This window comes from Rhincodon typus, chromosome 23 (genome assembly GCF_021869965.1).
Source record: "Rhincodon typus isolate 14 chromosome 23, sRhiTyp1.1, whole genome shotgun sequence".
Taxonomy (NCBI): Eukaryota; Metazoa; Chordata; class Chondrichthyes; order Orectolobiformes; family Rhincodontidae; genus Rhincodon; species Rhincodon typus.
Genome location: NC_063354.1, coordinates 2,141,242 through 2,165,036, shown reverse-complemented (window position 1 = coordinate 2,165,036; position 23,795 = coordinate 2,141,242). Strand labels below are relative to the sequence as shown.

Below are 23,795 nucleotides of genomic sequence, written 5' to 3'. Positions count from 1 at the left end.
ATAAGTTAAGAAGCATATAAGGGTGGGGGGGAGGTGGTGGATTTAACAGGGAGCTTTATGAAAAGTTCATCACTTTAAGGCATTAAAAGGCATTAATCTTCTAAAATAACTGCATGCTCCTACAGCACAGTTTGTGTCAGGATACAAAATGAGGAATAAGTCTAGCCATCAGATTCAAAACTGAGTTTCCAAAATACAACAAAACAAAGGGCAAAATTATAGCCATAAATACCTGTTTTGTGTATAGGCTGCATCTAGAACAACACTTTTTTTGATATAAGGGAGTAAAATTAAAGCTAAGTATTAAAAATCTTTTCCAGAATTTGAAATTTGCCATAATGTACCAGAGTTTAGTTTCCTATCATAGTTTTTAACTTCCTCAAATATCTGCCCAGCAATCTCATTTCACAAACTCATTTCATCCAGCCTATCCTGCTCTTCTTACTCCACTCCTGTGATACATTGCTGCTGCAACTTCAAGCTGAAGACTGTAAGATGTCAGATTGTACAAAGCACAATAAACTCCCTGTGCTATACTTAAGAAACTGGATAATACTTTTGGATTAAACTGCTGTGTTTGCTCCATGAAAATAATTGATGAACAATTGAATTAAAAGATCTGTTCCAAGGAAGAGTCATAGGGCTCCAAACGTTAACTTTGCTTCTCTGTCCACACATATTGCCAGATCTGCTGAGTTTCTCCAGCACTTTACCTCAGATTTTTCACATCTGAAGTAGTTTGCTTTTATTTTTATGGAAAGATCACTTTTGTTGAAAAGAATTTCTGAATAGAATATAAGTGTATAATTATGTGGTCAAACTTAATTGGAGGAATTATAAAGCGGCTAATAAATTGAAATGTGAACATTAAATTTTTAATATACTTCATCCAAAATAAAAATGGCCCATAATGAATTGAAGACAATAAAAACTATACGCCCAAATTCTCTTCTAGGTCTGTGAAACTGGTTGTGCTCTCTGGGGACAGCTCAATCTGGAATCTCACCGCGTAATGCAGCTTGTAATTCCTTAATGCACAAGGATAACACACAAATTATGTTTAGCTTAAGCAATGGGCTCCCCAGACTGGAACATAGCACAGAGTTATTAAACCTTTCTGCAAAGCACAGTGGTTTATTGCGAGAATCTTTGCTCACAGTCAAGTTTTAATTGATCTGATCTGCTGAGTTGAGGTTTCTGATCAGTATATTTCCTTGCATGTGTAATAGGTTAGGAACTGTACCACTACACATACTTATTAAAAGAGAGAGAAAATAAAAATTGCAAGTCTGGGAGATTTATTACGAACATTTTTAAAGCAAATCTCAGCAGGCTGGTGAAATTGCCAATGATAGGAAGCTTTCGGCACACTGCTGAATACTCACTTCACACTCAGCCAGTCAATTGTTTCTTAGTGTAAAACCTCCCAAGTGCAAACAGTTTGGATGGAGCATATTTTGGCAGGTGTGTCCAGGATGGATTTCTGACCCAATATGTAGATAGGCCGACTAGAGGGGAGGCCATATTGGATTTGGTACTTGGCAACGAACCAGGCCAGGTGTCAGATCTCTCGGTGGGGGAGCATTTCGGTGATGGTGATCACAACTCCCTGACCTTTACTATAGTCATGGAGAGGGATAGGAGCAGATGGTATGGGAAAGTATTTAAGTGGGGGAGGGGGAATTACAATGTTACCAGGCAGGAACTGCGGAGCATTAAGTGGGATCAGATGTTCTCAGGGAAATGCATGACAGAAATGTGGAGGTTGTTTAGGGAGCACTTGCTACAAGTACTGGATAGGTTTGTCCCACTGAGGCAAGGAAAGGATGGTAAGGTGAAGGAACCTTGGATGACAGGACGTGTGGAACATCTAGTCAAGAGGAAGAAGGAAGCTTATTTAAGGTTGAGAAAACAAGGATCGAACAGGGCTCGAGAGGACTACAACGTAGCCAGGAAGGAATTGAAGAATGAACTTAGGAGAGCTAGAAGGGGGCATGAAAAAGCCTTGGCAGGTGGGATCAAGGAAAACCCCAAGGCATTCTATACTTACGTGAGGAATGAGAGGATAGCCAGAGTGAGGGTAGGACCGATCAAGGATAGTGGAGGGAACTTGCGCGCGGAGTCAGAGGAGGTAGGGGAGGTCCTTAATGAATACTTTGCTTCAATATTCACCAGTGAAAGGGATCTTGACGTTTGTGAGGACAGTATGAAACAGGCAGATATGCTCAAACAGGTTTATGTTAGGAAGGAGGATGTGCTAAAAATTTTGAAAAACATGAGGATAGATAAGTCCCCTGGGCCAGATGGGATGTACCCAAGGTTACTACGGGAAGCAAGGGAAGAGATTGCTGCCCCTTTGGCAATGATCTTTGTGTCCTCACTGTCCACTGGAGTAGTACCAGATGATTGGAGGGTGGCAAATGTCATTCCCTTGTTCAAGAAAGGGAATAGTGATAATCCTAGGAATTACAGACCAGTCAGTCTTAATTCTGTGGTGGGCAAATTATTAGAGAGGGTTCTGAGAGATAGTATTTATGATTATTTGGAAAAGCACAGTTTGATTAGAAATAGTCAGTACGGCTTTGAGAGGGGCAGGTCATGCCTCACAAGGATGTGACAAAACACATTGATGACGATAGAGCAGTGGATGTGGTGTATATGGATTTTAGCAAGGCATTTGATTAGGTTCACCATGGCAGACTCATTCGGAAAGTAAGGAGGCAGGGGATTCAGGGAAATTTGGCTGTCTGGATACAGAATTGACTGTCCAATAGAAGACAGAGGGTGGTAGTAGATGGAAAGTCTTCAGCCTGGAGCTCGGTGACCAGTGGTGTTCTGCAGGGACCTGTTCTGGGATCTCTGCTCTTTGTGATCTTTATAAATGACTTGGATGAGGAAGTGGAAGGGTGGGTTAGTAAGTTTGCCGATGACACAAAGGTTGCTGGAGTTGTGCATAGTGTGAAGGGCTGTTGTAGATTGTAACCGGACATTGACAGGATGCAGACCTGGGCAAAGAAGTGGCAGATGGAATTCAACCCAGAAAAGTGTGAAGTGATTCATTTTGGAAGGTCGGATTTGAATACAGGGTTAATAGCAGGATTCTTCGCAGTTTGAAGGAACAGAAGGATCTTGGGGTCTATGTCCACAGATCCCTCAAAGTTGCTACCCAAGTTGATAGGGTCGTAAAGAAGGCGCATGGTGTGTTGGCTTTCATTGGCAGGGGAATTGAGTTTAAGAGCCATGAGGTTATGCTGCAGCTCTATAAAACCCTGGTTAGACCACACTTGGAATATTGTGTAGAGCTGGATGAACACAGCAGGCCAAGCAGCATCAGAGGTGCAGGAAAGCTGACGTTTCGGGCGTAGACCCTTCTGAAGAAGCTTTCCTGCTCCTCTGATGCTGCTTGGCCTGCTGTGTTCATCCAGCTCTACACCTTGTTATCTCAGATTCTCCAGCATCTGCAGTTCCTACTATCTTCCAGTTCTGGTCGCCTCATTATAGGAAGGATGTGGAAGCTTTAGAGAGCTGCAGAGATTTACCAGGATGCTGCCTGGACTGGAGGGCAGGTCTTATGAGGAAAGGTTGAGGGAGCTAGGGCTTTTCTCATTGGAGCGAAGAAGGATGAGAGGTGACTTGATAGAGGTGTACAAAATGATGACAGGCACAGGTAGAGTGGATAGCCAGAGACTTTTTTCCCAGGACGGGAATGACTATTACAAGGGGGCATAATTTTAAGGTGACTGGAGGAAGGTATAGGGGAGATGTCAGAGGTTGGTTCTTCAGACAGAGAGTGGTGGGCATGTGGAATGCGCTGCCAGCAGTGGTAGTGGAGTCAAATACTTTAGAGACTTTTAAGCGACTCTTGGATAGGCACATGGAGGATAGTAAAATGTAGGGTATGCAGGGTAGTTTGATCTTAGAGTAGGATAATAAGTTGGCTCAACATCGTAGGCTGAAGGGCCAGTACTGTGCTGAACTGTTCTATGTTCTCTGTAAGAGGTTTTGCTTCATAGTATCATGACCATGGATAATAATCCTGGATCAATAATAAACGTATTGACTTTTTTAATTACAATGTGAGCTTATTAAAAAAAAATACATTTGGCCAAAATATGACTGTGGAAGTAAATTCAGGGGAGGTCTGAGTGAGAGATAGACACAGACAGACACAGAGAGAGAGAGAGAGAGAGAGCTGGAATGTCATTCATGATGAGGTGTCAATGAAGCTTCAAAAGGATTAACTTAAAGGGAAGAACTGCAATACAAGCTGAACTGTAATCTCTTGGGAATGATCTCAGACCGAATACGAGAAAAAAGACAGCATTCTGGGTAAGAAACATGTTTTGTGTCGTCTTCCTTAAGAATATACAAGATCAGGGATTAGAAGCCATTTCAAGCTAAGTCTCAAAGTGCTTTTGGGAGATGGTGTGCTGGTAAATTGAGCTGCCTTTGTATATCAATTGCTGTGGCAGTTTGTTTATTAGCCAGGGGTCAAGTATTAGTACGCTATGAAGGGCAGAATTGAAGAACCACTCACGAGTCACCCCAGTGTTACCCGTTCAGGTATCTCTCACTCTGAGCGTCAGCGCCCAATAAGCAGAACAAAATGGAGTTCAACCAGCCTGCAAAGCCAAGAAACCTGAAATCAAATCCTCAATTATTAATGTTCCACTCTTGTATGCTTCGTTACTGACCCTTAGCGTTAACCCTATACCTTTTCACTTTTGTCTGGTTAAATTGGCTCCTTTGAAAACAACTTTATTTGTTCTGGGAGAAAGGTATCCACAAGGCAGGGGACAGTTTTTAAAATTAGGGTGGAGGGGTGGATCTGGGTGGGATGCTTTTCGGAGGGTCAGTGTGGACTTGATGGTCAAACAGCCTGCTTCCCTGCTGTTGGATCAATCATTCTATGATAACAGTACTCAATCATTTATAGGATTGTAGGATAGTCACAGCACAGGAGCAGGCCATTCAGTCCAACATGTTTGTGCTTACTGTCTGCAAGAATAATTCTTAGTCCCATTTCTCTGTCTTTTCCCTCTAGCACTGCAAATGTTCTCTATTCAGATTCAATATGATACAAGGCTGTAGAAATGTCACTAATTATTACTGTCCATGAAATGATGATTAAAGGGCACTTGGGTCCACTTTCAGGAGAAAGGAAAGGCCTATAAAGATTGGTTAGCATCTCTATTCCGAAACAGAAGATATCTTTATTTATACAAAACTTAATGTTGTCTTGGGAGTTCTACAGGCAGCCTCTGCACCTGGATAACACAAGAAAAGTTCCAAGTCTACCCAGCTACTATTCATATACTGCCCTGCTCCTGCCTGTTGATGCCAGCACAGGGACCATGTACATTCAATGACATACACTATGTCTTTAGTGGGTATAGTCATTAATACAAATATGAAGGAAGAATGGTAACTAGACAGCAGTTTCACATGGAAACTGAACTAATTACAAATAAAAATGATGTCATTTAGTTTAACTTTGCATCTATACAAACCAAGAATCATGGTTTTCATAAAAAATGCCACAATATGCTGCTAGTTACTGACATAGTTGTCATGACTGCAAATTACCATTAGAGGAGAAAGATTTTTTAAAAAATTGTAAATCCAAAAACATCAAGACCACAAGAGAAAACTAAATGAAGTCTAGTTGACAGGATTCTTCAAAACTTTTTAAACAAATGTTTTGTTCCAAAGTGTTGTGAACCCTTGGAATTCTCCATTCTAGAAGGGTGTGGATGCTCAGTCATTGAATATATCCTGAGAGTTTTTTAAATTCACTTGCAGATGTGGGCCAGCATTTATTGCTAACCTCTAGTTGCCCTTTAGAAGGTGATAGTGAGCTGCCTTCTTGAACCAGTCCATGTGCTGTGGGTTGACCCACAATGCCCTTAGGGACAGAATTCCAGGATTTTGACCCAGGATTTTGATTCCAGATTGTGGCGTCCAGACATCTGTCACCCTCCTCATTCTAGATGGAAGTGGTCATGGGTTTGGAAGGTGCTATCTGAGGATCTTTGGTGAATTTCTGCAGTGTATCTTGTAGATAGTACACACTGCTGCGACTGAGCGTTGGTGGTGGAGGGAGTGGATGCTTGTGGATGTGGTGCCAATCAAACAGGCTGCTTTGTCCTTAATGGTGTTGAGCTTCTTAAGTGTTGTTGGGGCTGCCCCATCCAGGCAAGTGGGGAGTATTCCATCACACTCCTGACTTATGCCTTGTAGATGGTGGACAGGCTTTGGGGAGTCAGGAGATGAGTTACTCGCTACAGTTTTCCTCACCTAGAGACAGAATTTAGGTACTAAGGAAATTACAGGTTATGGGGTATAGTGGGGGATGGTGGTCTTGAAGTGAAAAAGATTCACTGAGTTTATTGACTGGTGGAGCTGGTTCAAAGGGCTGTTTAATTGACTGCCACTCCTATTTCTTATGATCTTAAGTTCCAAAGATGCAATCAGTGATTGAAACAGGAACAGCAAACACAACTTTACAATCACTGATCTATGTAATCACTACAAGCACAAATATTTTGGCTTTTTAAAAAAATGTATTAAATACCCAAGTTTTTCCACTCATCTAAGCCGGGTTTTAATTATTAACAGATGAGGCCAAATCTTCTGGCCTCCAAATCATTGCATGAAACAATATTTAAAATTTTACAGGCAATTCTCCTGTTCTCTGGGACCCTGCACAAGTGTCTCCAACTTTGAGCATGAGCCATTTGGATAATTCTGATGTACTCAGCCAGGGAGTTACACAGATAAAGTTAGACACAGCAAAACCGAGCTTGTCACCTGGGTAACTCTAAAACCCTGAACCCAAACCACCTCTAATATGTTGACTTACCCTCCTGTCCACCCACCTTCTCTTCAGTTTCAACCAGCCGACATTTCCCCAACATGACTTGATTAACACCCCTGCATGTTGATCTTGCCTCGCGCACTTCCTATGCAATGTAATGTTGATCTTGCCTCGCGCACTTCCTATGCAATGTAACCTTTATGCCTCACTCTGTCAAAGCTGTTTTTCACCCTTTAGTCTGTATGTCCTTGCTTGCAATGATCTGCCTGTACTGCTCATAAACAAAGCTTTTCACTGTACTTAGGTACACGTGATAATAAATCAAATCAAATCAAATCTCTCTCTCTCTCTCTTCCCATCACCAGCTGTCTTTCCCTCTCTCACAGCACCCCCTGTACTTATCTCTTCCTTTCTTCCTGCTGTTAGATTTTGTTCACAAACTTGGACAGTAGGATGCCTTACTGCCAAATAGGGAGTCTATCAGGTAAACCCCAGAATTCAGCGTGGAGCTGGAGGAGCACAGCAGGTCAGGCAGCATCGGAGAAGCAGGAGAGTTGACGTTTCGGGTCAGGACCCTTTATCAGGACCTGACTCCAACACCTGCAGTTCTTGCTATCTCTGAAACCCCAGAACACTGTCAGGGAATTTCAGGGAGGGTCCCTTTTTCATTTTTGCACCCTTAACCAAATCTCATGTCTTTGTTTGTCCAATAGCTTGTCAATATGTGGTAAGACCAGAAGATGTAGGAGCATAAGTAAGCCATTCAACCCATCAAGTGTACTCCTCTATTCAATGAGATCATGGCTGATCTGATCATTTTCAACTCCACTTTCCTGCCCTTCTCCCATAACTGTTGATTTCTTTACTGATTAAAAATCTATCCATCTCAGCCTTGAAAATACTCAATATCCCAGCCTTTAGAGCCTTCTGTAGTAAAGAATTCCACAGGCTCACTATCATCTGAGAGAATATATTCCCCCTTATCTCTTTGCTTTCACTTTTACTCGATAGTGTACAGCTCTCCAAGGCTTTGTCCTTCACCAGAATAAAAATAAGACTGTTATTATGTTGCCTTAATCAAGGTACAGTATAAATAAGGTCACATTTAATAATTAAAAATCAGTGAACCAGGCACATGTGCTATTGAGGTGTGTTACTGTTTTTGTATCTGCTATTTAATCTCCTTGTACATCTTCTTTCTTATGTATTGTTTAAAAATGAACAATTCCATTTGCCCTAATTACTGCAATACTAATCTGCAAAATAGGTACAGGTTATGCTTCAAACATAGGAATTGGAGAAATCACTTTCAACCTGTATTAACTCAACCCACGCAGCACGACCTTTAATACAACACTAAATTTTCAGGCACCTCCTTAGTATTTGCCCTGAGGGGTTTTTGGTGACATGTTGAATTTAACTTTTCCATTACAAACGCAATACAATTTTATTCTCAAAGTTCTCAAGAAGTTGTGCTTTAAGAGCCACAACTTTATAATAATTGTAAAGTTGGAATGGCTCAAAAACTATTCAAATAGGATCAAAAGGGTCAGAATAGATATACAGTAGAGGGGGGGTCAGCGCAGAGCATGTCCAATGACAGTTGGAACACAATGTATCAAAACAATGGGTGTTTGAATATTGAAGATATATTGCAGGTCTGAGCAATACAAATAAAATTTCACACTGCAATGTAGATCAGACTGGTTCTTCAGCAGACAATTATCCCCTTTACTCAATTAGCTACCATAAGATAAAAGAGCAGAAGTAGGCCATTTGACCTATCAAGTCTACTCTGCCAATCAGTGAGATCATGGCTGATCTGATAACCCTCGACTCCACTTGTCTGCCTTTACCCATAACCCTCAAATTCCTCACTGATTAAAAGCCCTAACCTGTAAATGCATTTCATCCTGTAGGGTGGTGCCTAGTCCTCCATTTGTAACAGGTGCCAAAAAAGGCATGACTGAAATCAGCAGTGGTGGAAACAAACCCTGTCCCAAAAAATAATTGCAGCATGTTCAGTAAGAAAGTGAGATGTGTAGAGGATATGGGAGCCTAGAAGGGGATAGAGATATGTTAAGTAAGTGTGCAAAGATCTGACAAATGGAATAACATGTGGAAATATGTGAAATTATCCATTTTGCAGAAAAAATAAAAAATAATCATATTATCTAAGTGGTGAGAGGTTTCAGAGCTCTGAGATGCAAAGCGATTGGGGCCTCCCAGTGTATGAATCACAGAAGTTAGTCTGCACATTCAGCAAGTAATCAGGAAAGCTAACAGAATGTTGTGGTTTATCGGGAGGGGAATTGAATGCAAAGGCTTATGTCTCAGTTATATAGCGCACTGGCGAGACTGCATCTAGAGTGCTGAGTACAGCACTGTTAACTACTTACAGAAGGCTGTTAATGTGTTGGAAGCAATTCAGAGAAGGTTACTAATCTGATATCTGGAATGAGTGGATTTCCTTATGAGAAAAGGCTGGACTTTATCCTCCGGAGTTTAGAAGACTGAGAGGTGACAACTGAAATATACAAGGCCCTGAAGGGATTTAAACAGGTGGATGTTGAAAGGATGTTTCTTCTTGTGGGAGAATCGAGAATGAGGGGTCATAGTTCAAAAATAATGCGGCTCCCTTTTAAGACAGAGATGAGTTTTTTTTCTCTCTGAGGGTTGTAAGTCTTTGGAATACCCTTCCTCAAAATGCAGCGGATATTTTGAAGACAGAGATAGAGAGATTCTTGATTACCAAGGGGTTAAATGGTTATCAGGGATATGCAGGAACATAGAGTTGAGGCTAAAACTAGATCAGCCATGATGGATCAAAGGGCTGAGTGGCCTAATCTTGTTCCTTGATTGTATGTTTCAGCTTCACAAAAAGCAGTCATCATGCAATATTGTAAGCCCTTGTTTCTCACAATTACCCACTGCTTTTTTTTCTTTAAAATTAATTTCAAGCTTTTGTTCTCACCCTTTGATTATCTCCATCCTTGGATTTCCATCCATTTTTTATGACACATCTACAAAGAACATTAATGGAGCTATATTAACATTAAAGATGCTGTGCAAATGCCTAAAGCTATTTTGAACTACGTCTTTTCACTGTAGATGTGATGGAATCTTCACCCAATTAAATACCTCTGATAAAAAATATGAACACTTCTCTATCCCAATGCATTGTCAGTGCCATGAGTTAATGAAAGCAGTATATGTGACTTAGCAGACTGTTTATGCACAGCAGTTAAGAATGGAAACTTGGAAACTTGACAAGTCTTTGCTTTTTCATTTAAGCTCTTCAAATAAATTAGAGCTGCTCTGTTCATTTTCGATTATCAATAGCTTATAAAACATGTTTCATTGGACACTGTTGAAAGCCACCATTTACCAAATGGAATAATACTTGTCAAACCCCTGCTCCCCCTCCCAGTCCCATTTTGTATATTTATTTCCCTATTCCTTTCACGATTGTAATTGCTCTTCCTGTTGTGCCTTGGAAGTGAACTCTCAAATCTTCACTGCCCATTGAAACACTGAATTATATTTAGGGTGATGGTTATTTTTTGGGTAGTAGTGTCTTGAAAAAATCTTATGTAATAACTTATTCTTGTTGTCTTGTGCCAGTCTAAATACTGTAGTGATGAGAAAATGAACGCTTTATTTGTGCTGTTGTGGCTTTAAGTTTAATGAAAAGTTAATTATTGAGGATATTAAAGAATTTTTCTAATTCTGTTTCTGTGTGAGTCAAAGTACCCCGTATGTCAACTCAACTATAGAAAGTTTTGTTAGTGGGTGACTGAATCATCTAATAAATGAGTTGGTCCCAACATATTTTCCAGGAACCCTCAGAAATCTCAAGAAGGGCCCTTGAAAATATTATTTTGAGAAGGGGCCGGGTTGAAAAAAGAGTAGTTGGTTACATAATATAACAACCATGTTGTGTGCAATTGTCTGACAAAGTCATGTTTGTACAGCATGTAGACAGAACTTTGGACAGGTTTTATAGATGGTGGCGTACAGTACAATAGCCAAAAGGTTTTGCTAAATATATACAAAACAGTTTGACCCTACTGTGAATATACTTTCTAATTCTGGACACTGAAAGATGTGAAGACTTTGGGGACGGTTGAGAAGAGATTTTACTAACTTGGCTCCTGGGATGGGGGATTACAGAGAAGCTCGGAAGCCTGAGGGATTTGATTGAGATGTATTAAATTATGAGAGGTTTTGATCAAATAAATAAAAACTCTTACTTATGCTTGATAAACAGATGGCCCTAAATTTAAATTAATTTAACTTGATTGTCAAAAATACCAGAGGTGACATGAGGAGAAAGTGTTTAGGGTTTGAAATGCCCTCGTACTCTAATATTGAGATAGATACAAATTCAAATCAGCAGATAAAAGGAAATTAAACAAATACTTGAGAAAAAGGAAAATAAACAGTGGTATGGGACACGTGCAGTATTAGGATTGTAGGATTTCCCTTTGAAAGAACTGCTGCAGACTTGATGGCTTGAATAGCCATCATCTGTGCTGCATGATTCTATTAGAATTGACCCAAAACACAGAAAAGATTATGAGGGTTAAGAGGGGTCATGGGAGGAAGGGTGAGCTAGGGTCCCAGAAACAGGAGAAGCTGCTGAAACCATGATTACTCTCTATGGCCCTGCCAAGCCAATGTAGGTTGGCCAACACGCGGGAGTGATAGGGAATGGGACTTTCTATGAATTAAGTCAGGGGCAGCAGACCCTTCTAGATGATCTCAAGTTTACAGGAGGTAGAATGTGAAAGACCTCCCGGAGTGGGATGGAATGGTCAAGTCTAGAGATAGCAAAAACATAGAAACAGTCAGGGGGAGAGAGCTGAGCCAAAGATTGTGGAGGTGACAGCAATTGAAGGAGTACTGTTGTGAAATTGTTCCTAAATATTTGATGATACATCCCTCACCATGTGCATGATGCAGACCAGAAGAATGTGAAATCACTGTACAAGAATGTCTCTGCTCCCTCTGAGCCCAATGAGAAACAGGTTGCCACTGCCCTAATAAATTCCTTTTATAGCAAGCTGCTGTGCATTTCACCCTGGAGTCTTCCAATCCTGGCTTTCACAGAAATGAACAAGCAGCATCCCTTTGGGAACTTTATCAGAGTGGAGAAGACTTAACATGCCTCCTTTTTTCTGCCCCAGGATTTATACGGAAAGTGTATAAGTCTAGATCTTGATTGGGAAGGTGGGTGAGATGAGTAAGTCAATAAAAGTAAAGTTACCATTGTCCTACTGGACCATAGGGCTGCTCTCTCATTATAGAGAGATGAATGGTGGTAATTTAACCTGAGGGTCACCATACCTCAGGCAAGGGGAATGGTTGAGAAGGAGGTCCTTCATGGTCAATTCAGCTAGTGTAGGAATTGAACCTGCACTGTTGGCATCACTCTGCATTGCAAAGCAGTCATCTGGCCAACTGAGCTAAACTGACCTGAGCAGCTGGTTTATGTTGCAGAGTGATGTCAGCAGCATCGGTTCAGCTCCTACACTGGCTGAGGTGAGCATGAAGGACTATCTTTCTCAACCAGTGTCCTCACCTGAGGTGGATGACCCTCAGTTGAAACCTCCACCAGACTTACCTCTGTCTTGAGGTTGGTTGGCTCGCCGAGCTGGTTTGTTGTTCCGCAGACGTTTCATTACCGTGCTGGGTAACATCCTCAACGCAGCCTCTGATGAAGCGTCGGTGTGTTTTCCCGCCTGGCTTTTAAACTCTGGGGTTTGTTCCGATGGATTGCCTCACTTCCGGGTTTCCTCCGGAGTGGAATGTATATGGGATGGAGTTCAATGTGTTTATTAATAGCCTGCTTCGTGGAGTGCCATGCTTCCAGGAATTCTCATGCTTGTCTCTATACAAGTTGGCTCGAGGGATGACTTTCAATAGATCGCAGTGAGGTAGCTGCTCTGCTACTTACGAAACCCTGAGCCAGAATCAGGTCGTCTACGAATGATTTAGCACCAGGCTCCCCACGAACATGCTGTGCGTTTAAAGGAGAGAGGTGGCACCCATACAGCCGCATTACCAAGCACGGTAACGAAACGTCTGCGGAACAACAAACCAGCTCGGCGAGCCAACCCAACCTCAACACCCACAATCCGAGCTACAAGTCTACTCCAAAACCTTAGTTACCTCTGTCTAATGAGGGAACAGCCCCCATGTCTGGGTAAGTCATTAGAGAGGATGGGAAAGGCAGTTGGGACTGGGACGGTGTTGGATCAGGTTAGAGGTGCTTAGAAGAGTAGACAGGCAGGGTCAGAAGAGCAACTGAATTGGCTCAAGTGGCAGTTAATGGAGGGGTGTTGGACACCAAAATTATGTGAAGTCAGAGAGAGTTGGAGAGAGTGTGTTTGGAGGTTCACTTAACAAACTGTGCCTCTGTGTTTATACCTGCATGTGATGCACATAAGAGGCTAAAATGACTATTGCTTTCTGAAGTGATTCATTGTAATGAGCACCTCATTATTCAATCCAAGGCAGTCAAGTTGCATTTCCATTGTAAACTCTTCTTCAAAATCTAGATTGGTATCAAACCACCTCCAGTTTGTGATTCAAATTTACAGCAACCCAGCATTTTGGTTTTCAGTATTCATTATGCATCAGATTTATATCAGAACATGAAATTAGTACAACAAATGCAAAAGAAAGGAATTTTAGATTTAGACTGATTCACCACCTAAAATTCAAACGCTGAAAACAGTGGAATTTGTTTCAATTTGAAAAGTTTGTGCAGCCATTTAATTTGCTTTTAGGTGATTCTGTAAATGCCTGGAAGTAGTGACTAAACCAGAGTAAATTATATGCCTTATTAGAACAGCAATAACCTGCTCTCTGAAACTTTGGGTTCTGCCAGGGTCATACAGCTCTTGACCTCATTACAGTCATTACATTAGATTGAGTGTAGCATCAAAATCGTGTGGTGAAACTTAAATCGGTTGGAGATTAGGACCAGCAAATACCAAATGACACTAATCCCACTTACCTGCACGTGGTCCATAGCCTACCATGCCTGGCATTTTAAGTGCTTATCCAGATGCTTCCTAAATGTTGTGAGAGTACACGCCTCCAGCACCCTTTCATGCAACATGTTCCATTTATTTACTACCCCCTTCGTGAGAAAATTCTTTCTCAGATCTTATCCACCTGTGCTGATACCTTCCAGGATTTGTACACCTAGGTACTCCCTAGGGGCCTACCAATAATTGTGTATACCCTTCCCTTAGTTGACCTCCCACAATGCATCACCCCACACTCATTGTGATTAAATTCTATCTACCATTGCTCTGCTCAATTTACCAAACGATCAATATTAGACTGTAGCCTGAGATCATCCTCCTCACTATCAACAACATCACAAATTTTCATGTCATCTGCAAACTTACTTTTAATATCTTCTATATTCACATTTGAGTTGTTAATGTAAATAACAAACAGTAAAGGTCACAGTACCGAACCCAGTGGTACACTGCTGGTCAGACTTCCAATTACAAAAACAACCCTCCACCCTCAATCTTTGCTTCCTGTTTGTAAGCCCAATTTTGGATCCAGTTTGCTGACTTGCCTTGGATCCCATTGGCTCATATCTTCTGGCACATAGGAAGATGATGTGGTTGTTGGAGGTCAGTTATCTCGGCTGTAGGGCATCTCTGCAGGAGTTCTTCAGGGTAGTGTCCTAGGGCCAACCATCTTCAGCTGCTTCATCAATGACCTTCCGTCCATCATAAGGTCAGAAGGGGGGGTGTTATTTGCTGATGATTACACAACATCCAGCACCAGTCATGACACTGAAGCAATCCATGCCTAAATGCAGCAAGAGCTGCACAAAATTTAGGTTTGAGCTCATAAGCTGCAACTAACATTTGCAGCATACAAGTGCCAGATAGTGGCCATCTCCAACAAGACAGAATCTAACCATCTAACCTTGAGGTTCAATGGCATTAGCATAACTGAATGCTCCATTTTCAATATGCTGATGTTTGTCATTGACCTGAAATTGAATGAGACCAGCCACATAAACAATGTGGCAACAAGAGCAAGTCAGGAACTGGGAATTCGGTGGTAAGTAACTCATCTCCTATCTCCCCAAACCATGTCAAAGGCTGGAAGAGGTTTCAGCGATAGTGAGAGACGGCCATAAGGTATTTGAAAAGAAAGATAATCATTTTTAAAATGGGCTGTGCCAGACCCACAACCAACACTGGGAACCAATATGGATCAGAGAAATCAGAGATGGTGAGTCATTGCCAATAGGATATAAAATTACCCCTGCAGTTAATGAGGTTCCCGTTCCAAGAACTCAGCCTCTCTGACTATCATTATCCTTTTAAATTAGTGCATCCAATAGCAAATTTCTATCCTCTCTCGGCTTAAATTGTTGTATGGTATAATTGTGGTGTAGTCAGTCTAACTTACTGCATGTTTCATTAATGAGAAACAAATCAAACAATCTTTCAGTGCATGCTTTTATTAAATGCTCGTAGCATTCATTCACATTTAAGACATCTTGTCAAGCAACTGTCTTGTCTCTTTATACATTAACATCTTTCTTTATATTATTAATTACATATGTTATGCTCTCTTACAATATTTAATCTGAGGATAGTTTTTTGATCGGCAAATGACTTATAATCTAAATTACAAGACAACTGAAGATTACCATTTAGATAGGAAGCATCAGGTTTAGCTGATGCATCAGTTCCTTGTAATAATAGAAAATAAACTCAGATTCACCTTACAACAGTTATTCCATGTTGAAATCATCACAAAGTTATGACACACGGTGTACTGTAACTTTCAAAGTCAGGAGACACATCTTTGCAAAGGGAAAGAACTGCACTGCTATGGGGAATGGGACGTTTTAATAACTACTAATGGGACTAAAGAGTTTGAACAGGGTAAGGTGGGCTAAATGGCCTCTTCTTGTGTTGGAGGATTTGAGAATATTTCATTTACAGAATAATTCAAGAATCAAAATGGCTCCTTTATCTCACTGAATTTTGAGTGTCAGTGGTGCTTTAGTCAGTATCTTTTTTGTCTGAACCAGAACTGTGCAGGACTGAAAGACCCATGTCTAACGAAAGCTCCAACTGAGAGTTTCATCATCTTCCTCATGCATGTTCTGGTTTTAGGAAGATGGTGACATGGGGGAGTACATTTAAGGCGTAAATAACATAGAGCAATAAACACGAGCGATGGGATAATAGAAGCACATAGAAGGTCAATTGCGATGTGAAAGAATAAAGTGGGTTCACATTCCAGCTGACACCGCGAATCAAAATCCATGACGAAGAGCTCACCTGCAATGGTTATGTCCTTAGACTGTAAATATCTCTGTTTAATGTAAAATTAGCTCTAGAATTTAAATACTGGGACTGCTTGCCAGAGACCTGGCTTTAAGACCTAGCTTTGGCCGATCCATGCACTGGAACATTACCCTGCAGAATGATTTTCTTCCTTCACTGATCTGACATGCAGCTTAGAGATCAATCAAGGAACAATACTGACCTGTGCCTAATACAGGACACATAGAGCAATGCTGGATAAATCTTTTGTTTAATCATCTGTGACAAGTTTAATGAAGTCTCTATATGCCATTATCCATCAAGGCAGAGTAATTGAAGTAGATCCATATTATCTCTGATCTTGCTGCTTCAGAGCTATTTTATTGTATAAAATAGTCAATTATTTAAAATGAAAACCACAACTTTATTCTCCTGACCACTGATTTATTCTCATTAGACGAAAGATTATTTAACTAGATGACAGAGGAGTGTTAGTCTGCCTCAGTCACCAAAACCAATAAAGTTTTAATGTATCCAACTGTATAGCCTGTCAGGGTACAACTGGGTGTGTTGCAATGTGGACAGTCAAAAGGTTAAGACATTTATACTTAACAATCAATACCTACCTCTGAACGAGAAGGTCTGGGGTCAAGTCTTACTCCAGCTCTTTTCAATAACGAAGAGTGTTCATACCACAGTTCAATAGGTTAAGAACCAGCCTGCACCATTTCCAACATTTCCCTACTATGCCCCAAAGTGAAAATAAAGTATGTGTGAAGATACCAAACAAACTCGACTTCCTTTTTAAGAAACAACAGAATTGCTGGATGTTTTGCACCTTGACTTTCAGAAGGCACTTATCAAGTTACAGCTCAGACACTTGTGAGGTAAACAATAACCTTTGTGGTATCACAGAAATAAGGAAACTGAAAACTAGGAAACAAAAGATTTATAGTGAAGTTCTAAACAACAGTAATGGCTAGCAGAGTTTGAAAGGTATGAAGCATCTGCTATTCATAACAGTGAATGGAAGATCTTGATGAACTCATTTAAATTCGATTGTCTAACTTTGTAGATGTTGCCAATTTCTATGTAAAATGCAAAGTAATCCAAAGAGACTGAGCACCTTGCAAATGAAGGTTATTTGATCAGTGTAGTAAAAACAGCAAATATAATTAAAACAATAAATTATATTTTTATTCAGTAATCAACGCAGAAGGAATTACCTGTCATCATGTAATCAAATGCTAACAGTGTAAGAAAGACAAATAACATTTTGGTCTGCATACAAGTAAAAGTCCATGATCATGAATGCTAATGACACTACATGCACAACACTATCTCATTTGTGATCACCATATCCACATCAAAAACCGAAGAACATAGAGAAAGGCAAAAGACAGATTCGAGCCCTTATAGCTTTGAAATAGGAAGGGACTGAAGAATCTTAATCTCGTTTTATTGGAAGACACAGTAATGGGAAGAAGGACATGATTGGATTTGTTCATTTCATAAAAGAAATGGAATGTTAGCGATGGAGAAAACTTTTATACAAGTTAACAAGAACAAGTTAATTTATGTGCTTAATATAAAGAATACCTTCTCCGTGAATGAGAATTGGTCAGATGGAGCCCTGGAGACTTGAATGGCCTTTTCTCATTGCTACATTCCTAAATTCCTACTATTTGAATCTGTGATTCATTTATCTTGCACTGTACCATTTAGAAATGATTAAAGCCAGTCACCACCATGAACAGATGCAGCAATAGGCCATTCTCAAGGCATATCCAGCGACATGACAGGCACATACCATGGACAGATGGGCTTCTCTGATTTCCTTTTCCTTCGCTCTCTGTGATTGGTCTTTGTGAAAGAAGATTCTTTCCCACTGCCCTCATTTCTCTCGACAAAAATAAATACTGATGAGTGAGAAGAGGAGGTGATGATAGAACCTTACAGTACAGAAAAGGCCAATTGGCCCACCTATTCTGCACTGCCAAAAATAAACTTTCACCTACATCAGTACTTTCCCCTATTAGGCCCATAGCCTTGGACATACTGTCACCCCAAGTTCTCAATCAAGTACTTCTTAAATTTGTATGTTTTCCCTCCCTCAACCACCCTCCCAGGCAGGGCATTCCAGATTACCACTACCCTCTGGGTGAAAAAGCTTTTCCTTAAATCCCCTCTAAACCTCCTACCTTTCACTCTAAAATTTCAATGATGACCTACTTACCAATGCTGGTGGAATTTCACAGTGCAGTCGACCTGTGAACATATCGTTCCAGTAAATCCTCTGTGAAGAGAAAGTAATACGTTATTATCAACTGAATAATGTGCAAAATTCTTATCATTCCCCCCTGAAATCAAAGGACTAATTACTTCTAAAGGATTTTTTCCATGTTCTGGGCTCCAGTAAGGACCCTGAATGGATATGTTTGTTGACAGGTCAATCCTTCAATTTTATCTCAAAGATCCTTTCGAAAGAAGACAAATGAACAGTTTGTAGCAGAGGTACATGAGAAATGAGGACAAGCTGTTCCACTGCATTTGAGCTTGATTCTGCTCTGTCACTGGTTCAATTGTTTCAAATGTCTTGGGTATTTAGCAAATCTGGTTTACAGTGTGTACATGAAACAATTACAATGATCCAAGAACACCTTCATCAGTTGTTACCAACTCACCAGCATACACTCTATATTTAGAATGGTGAAAACTATTTTAAAAATCTATTTTTAGGAGGCTTCAGTCTTTCTTCTCCTCCAACCTTGAAAGTGATGGAATGGCACAATCCAAATATCAATGGGTGCTGCCATTCGCTGAGGCAATTCAATATCAAACAAACTGGAAGTCCTGCAAAACAGCAAGGCAATCTTCCTACTTGCTTCGAGTTTATTTTAGATATGCACAGATATGCACTGATAAGTTACAGAAATCTTTCATCTGCACAGAACTCCTGTCATCTAGTTTCATTACAGATGTGTCTGTTCTTACTTATAATAAAAGCTGCTTACATAAGCTAGTCACTCAGTAATTATAGTTTCCTGCAGTGCCACCACTGGGAAAGGACTATAATTATAGTGTGACAAGTTTACATAGGGAGTTACTATTATAAATTCACATCAGAATTATGACTGGAACCATAAAAATAACAACATAATGCATGACTCTAACAAATGAATATGCTCCATCAGCATGTCCCTTTCCTAGTCTTTCCCAATTCTCTAATCCTGCTTTATACTCAGTCGAAGTTTCCATGTACAACTTCACAGAATATCAGCAATTGGAATAGCAATATAGCTATATCTTGTAGATAGACAGGTGCTTTATATTGGTTATGAATGTCCATGCTCAGAGATAATAGATCACCAATTGGTGAGAAATGCCTGGTCGACGGTGTGTGGATCAGAGATATTCAATAATTAATTGTAGTTGCATTCACAAAACAACAGCACTCAGTCTTGTACATCCTCCTTTCTTGATCTCTCAAGAATTTACTGGGCTTACCTTATATACACAATTTCACCGTCTTAACACTCTGACAAATACCATGGTTCAGACTCATTACAAGCTGGTGCCACTGAAAGTCAGGGAGTGGTAGTTTTCAAGATACAGTACTGACTTTAATATCTGGTAAGATGGTAAAAGTTTCTAAAAATATTTAAAAAGAGAGAGTTAGTAAAGTAAGCATTGTTCCTATAGAAAGTGAGTTGGGGAATTAATCATGGGGGAAAAAAGTAATAACCAGAACCCTGGCAAGGTTCACACTGGATGAGAAGAAATGAACTAGTTCCTTGTACTTATTTACTGCACGCCAACCCCAACTGCCCCCATCCCCCACCCAATGGTTGGTTCCAAAAAGATGCATTTAAAAAAAGGATCCCTTGCTTATAGAGATAGTAGGAACTGCAGATGCTGGAGAATCTGAGATAACAAGGTGCAGAGCTGGATGAACACAGCAGGCCAAGCAGGATCAGAAGAGCAGGAAAGCTGACATTTCGGGTCTAGACCAGTTTAACCGGCTTTCTTGAATTATCAAAAACTAAATTTAATTGTAACAAATGTGAGAAGAAATAATAAAGCAACACACACGCAGACTACAAATAAGAAGTGAGTTAAGATAAATGAAATATGTATCAATTTCTATGGGTCATTCATGACGAATAGAGAGTGGACACTGATAATGAAGCAATAGATGTTGCAATGCTTTGCTTGGCAGGTTAGTTCAAATTCTTTTGTCCTTGATCCTTTCAATGGTGACTGACCAACAACACAGAAAGTGTCCTTTCTTTTGTCCTTTTTAAGTCTATCCTTTTGAGGTTTCCTTGACAGCTCATCAGGAGTGACATTCCAGGTTCTCACCACCTCCAGGCGGCCACTGAATTTACATCTGTAGTAATTTTTTTTGCTGTTGAATCCCCTTTTGAAAAACACAGGTTGGAATTAAAAGTTTGATATGGCCAAAGGTGATCTGGGGTTATGATATTAAGGTGTGGTGATACGATGGCTTTAAGAGGTGTAATTTGGTCTGTTATTTTTCATCAAAAGAGATTGAGATAGATGTGTATAGTGGTCTGTTCCAAGACAATAAAGTAAACAGTATGTGAGGCCTTGGGGTGTTTTTTAAAAATACATTAAAAGGATAAAGGAGGAAAGTTGTGCTTGGAGGCAGAGGATGTGGGCGAGATCCTAAATGAGTATTTTGCATCAGTATTCACCCAGGAGAAGAATGTGGAGGATAGTGAGATTTGTGTGGAGCATGCTAATATGCTAGGGGATTTTGAGATCAAGAAAGAAGTGGTTTTGGATCTCTTGAAGAGCATTAAGGTGGATACATTCCCAGGGCCTGACAGTATCTATTCCAGGTTGTTGAGAGAGGCAAAAGAGGGATTGCTGGGGCTTTGACCAAGATCATTGTATCCATTGTATCCTACCCACTGGGGACGTACTGGAGGAATGGTGAGTAGCTAATGTAGTTCCTCTGTTCAAGAAGGGAAATAGGGATAATCCAGGAAACTGTAGAGTGGTGAGCCCTTGAACTGCTCTGGTCCTTGGGGTGTAGGAAAACTCACAGTGCTGTTAGGATTGGAATTGCAGGATTCTGATCCAGGGAATTAATTGGTACAAAATAGAGAGGTTATGCTTCAGTTGTGCAGGGCTTTGATGAGGCCATATCTGGAGTACTGTATACAGAATCAATCTCTTAATTCAAGGAAACATGTCAAGACATTGGAAGTAGTTCAGACCAGGTTTACCAGACTAATACCTAGAATCAGTGGATTCTCTTAAGAGGAAAGGTTAAACAGACTAAGCTTGCATGTTCTGGTGTTTAGAAGAGTAAGGGGAGACTGGACTGAAACAAATAAAGATTCAGAGAAGTTATTGTCAGGCTGGCTGTGGAAAGAATTTTTCCTATTGTGCAAAAATCTAGAAATAGGAGTCACTGCTTAAAAGTAAGGGATAGCCCATATAAGGCAGAGGTAAGCATAATTCTTTTCTCTTAGGGAGTCATGAGTCTTTGGAGCTCTCTTCCTGACAATGCGATGGAAGCAGGATATTTTTAAGGCAGGTAGATGGATTCTTGGTAAGAAGTTGGGGGAAAGGTTCAAGGAAGAATGGGAATATGAAATTGAGGTTACAATCAAATAAGCCATGATTTAATAAATGGTGGAGCAAGCCTAAATGGCCTACTTCTAACTTGTATGTTAAGCTACTTTAGAAGGAAGATTCCTAACATTCATGGTACAGCTTTCCAAACTAGATGGTAGGGGGTCACTATTTGGGGTCATAAACTTCAAGGTAGAAATGGCTGATCTCGTCCTTCCTCTGCTGCTATAGGTCTTCTCCCCTTTCCCAACACTCACCAAACAGTGGCTTGTTTGCAAGCCTTGAAAAGAAGTCACAACAGGAAAAAGTTTGGGAAGCACTGAGAAGTCTGAGAAGTGTAGATGACACCTTTAAGTTAGTAAAACATGCCAAGAAGCATGGCAGCAGCATTACCAAAATATCAAAAAACTAACAATGAACCACATATTAGGAGTGATTTTCAAAAGTTTGTCAAAAGAAACAGTGTTTTAGGAGTATCTTAAAATTGGAAGGAGAGGTAGAGATATGGAGTACTTAAGGAGGGAATTCCAGAGCTTAGAGTTTTGGAGTAGAGGATTGGCCATGCTAAATTGCCCGTAGTGTTCAGGGATGTGTAGATTAGGTGGGTTATTGGAGGATGGGTCTGGGCGGGATGCTCTGAGGTTCGGTGTGGACTTGTTGCATCGAAGGGCCTGTTTCCACACTGTAGGGGTTCTATGAGTACTGTGTTCCGTTCTGGTCACCCTGCTATAGGAGGGTATTATTAAATTGGGGAGGGTTCAGAAAAGATGTACCAGGATGTTGCCGGGACTGGGCGGTGTGAGGTAAAAGGATAGGCTGGGACTTTCACTGGAGCATTGGAGGTTGAGGGGTGTCCTCATAGAGGTTTATAAAATCATGTGGGACACTGATAAGGTGAATACCCAAGGTCTTTTAGCTCGGGTGGGGGAGTTCAAAACTAGAGGGCATATTTTTAAGGTGAGAAGAGAAAGATTTGAAAAGGACACGGTGGTTTGTATGCACTAGAATGCATGTTTCCTTTTTTCTCCATCTTCCTCAGTGCTTTCCTTGAAGGGGTGTTTTGAGTATTTGTCCTGCCCACGTGTATAACTCCACACTTTTCCGAATTAAATGTCACTTTCCACTCATATGAAGATATATCCAAAATAATCAAATTAGCATTTTAGTATTGGATCTATAACTGGTCACAATGGAAGCCATCTGTCTGAGGTGATTATCTGGTAGTTTAAACTGCATCACTAATTTTAGCTACACCACATTACAGCTTCTATCTTGTAAGTATCAATCAGCCAGCTTAATCCCTTTTGCCTAACTCAAATCCCTCAATGTTTTACTCACTCTATCCAATTTCATATTCTGAAATGGCAATACACAATTGTATTAATATTTTTAATAGTGTCAAATCATTCCAGCTCCAGTTTGTTAACACTATTATGTACAAAGAAAGTAGTCATAATTATACATAAAGCAGTTTAGATGTCAAAACTGAAGGCTACAATACAAACTATTTAAAAAGACTTTGCACATACATGGTATGATTTAAATTAAACACCATTCCATCAATGTAAGAATTTTGCCAGGATCCACAGACAGTGAAAATATGTAATACATACATTGGGTAGAATCAACTAGCATTATACAGCTGTCATAACTAGATAGTTAATATATACTTTCTACACTGACGTCAGCTTAGTACATTAGTCCTCATGTGCTCTGTCCCTTACTTAGAAACTAACTTGGAAATATATTCCAACGTGCTACTACAATTTGCTGTGTCAATAGACCAAAAAAAGCAATATTACGAGGGATTACCAAAAGCATGACTATAATCGGCATTAATCTCATAAATGCTTAAATGAGAGGTAAAATGGTTAAGTAAGTGGGCAAAGATGTGGCAATGGAGTAGAGGAAAATGTGCAATTGTCCATTTTGGCAGGAAGAGTAATAAAGAAAAATATTTTCTAAATAAAAACCAAAAGAACTGCGGATACTGCAAATCAGGAACAAAAACAAAGTTGCTGGAAAAGCTCAGCAGGTCTGGCAGCATC

The 23,795-nt window shown here is 40.3% G+C and overlaps 1 protein-coding gene across 1 annotated transcript in view; it reads right to left on the bottom strand.

The window, feature by feature from the left end:
- LOC125485893 (ran GTPase-activating protein 1-like) overlaps positions 1-23,795 on the bottom strand; it is a 386,685-nt gene that overhangs the window by 151,005 nt on the left and 211,885 nt on the right. The window contains exon 3 of the mRNA XM_048611074.1: positions 18,377-18,436. Within this exon, the coding sequence (XP_048467031.1) occupies positions 18,377-18,436 (60 nt within the window). The remainder of the gene's footprint in view (positions 1-18,376; positions 18,437-23,795) is intronic.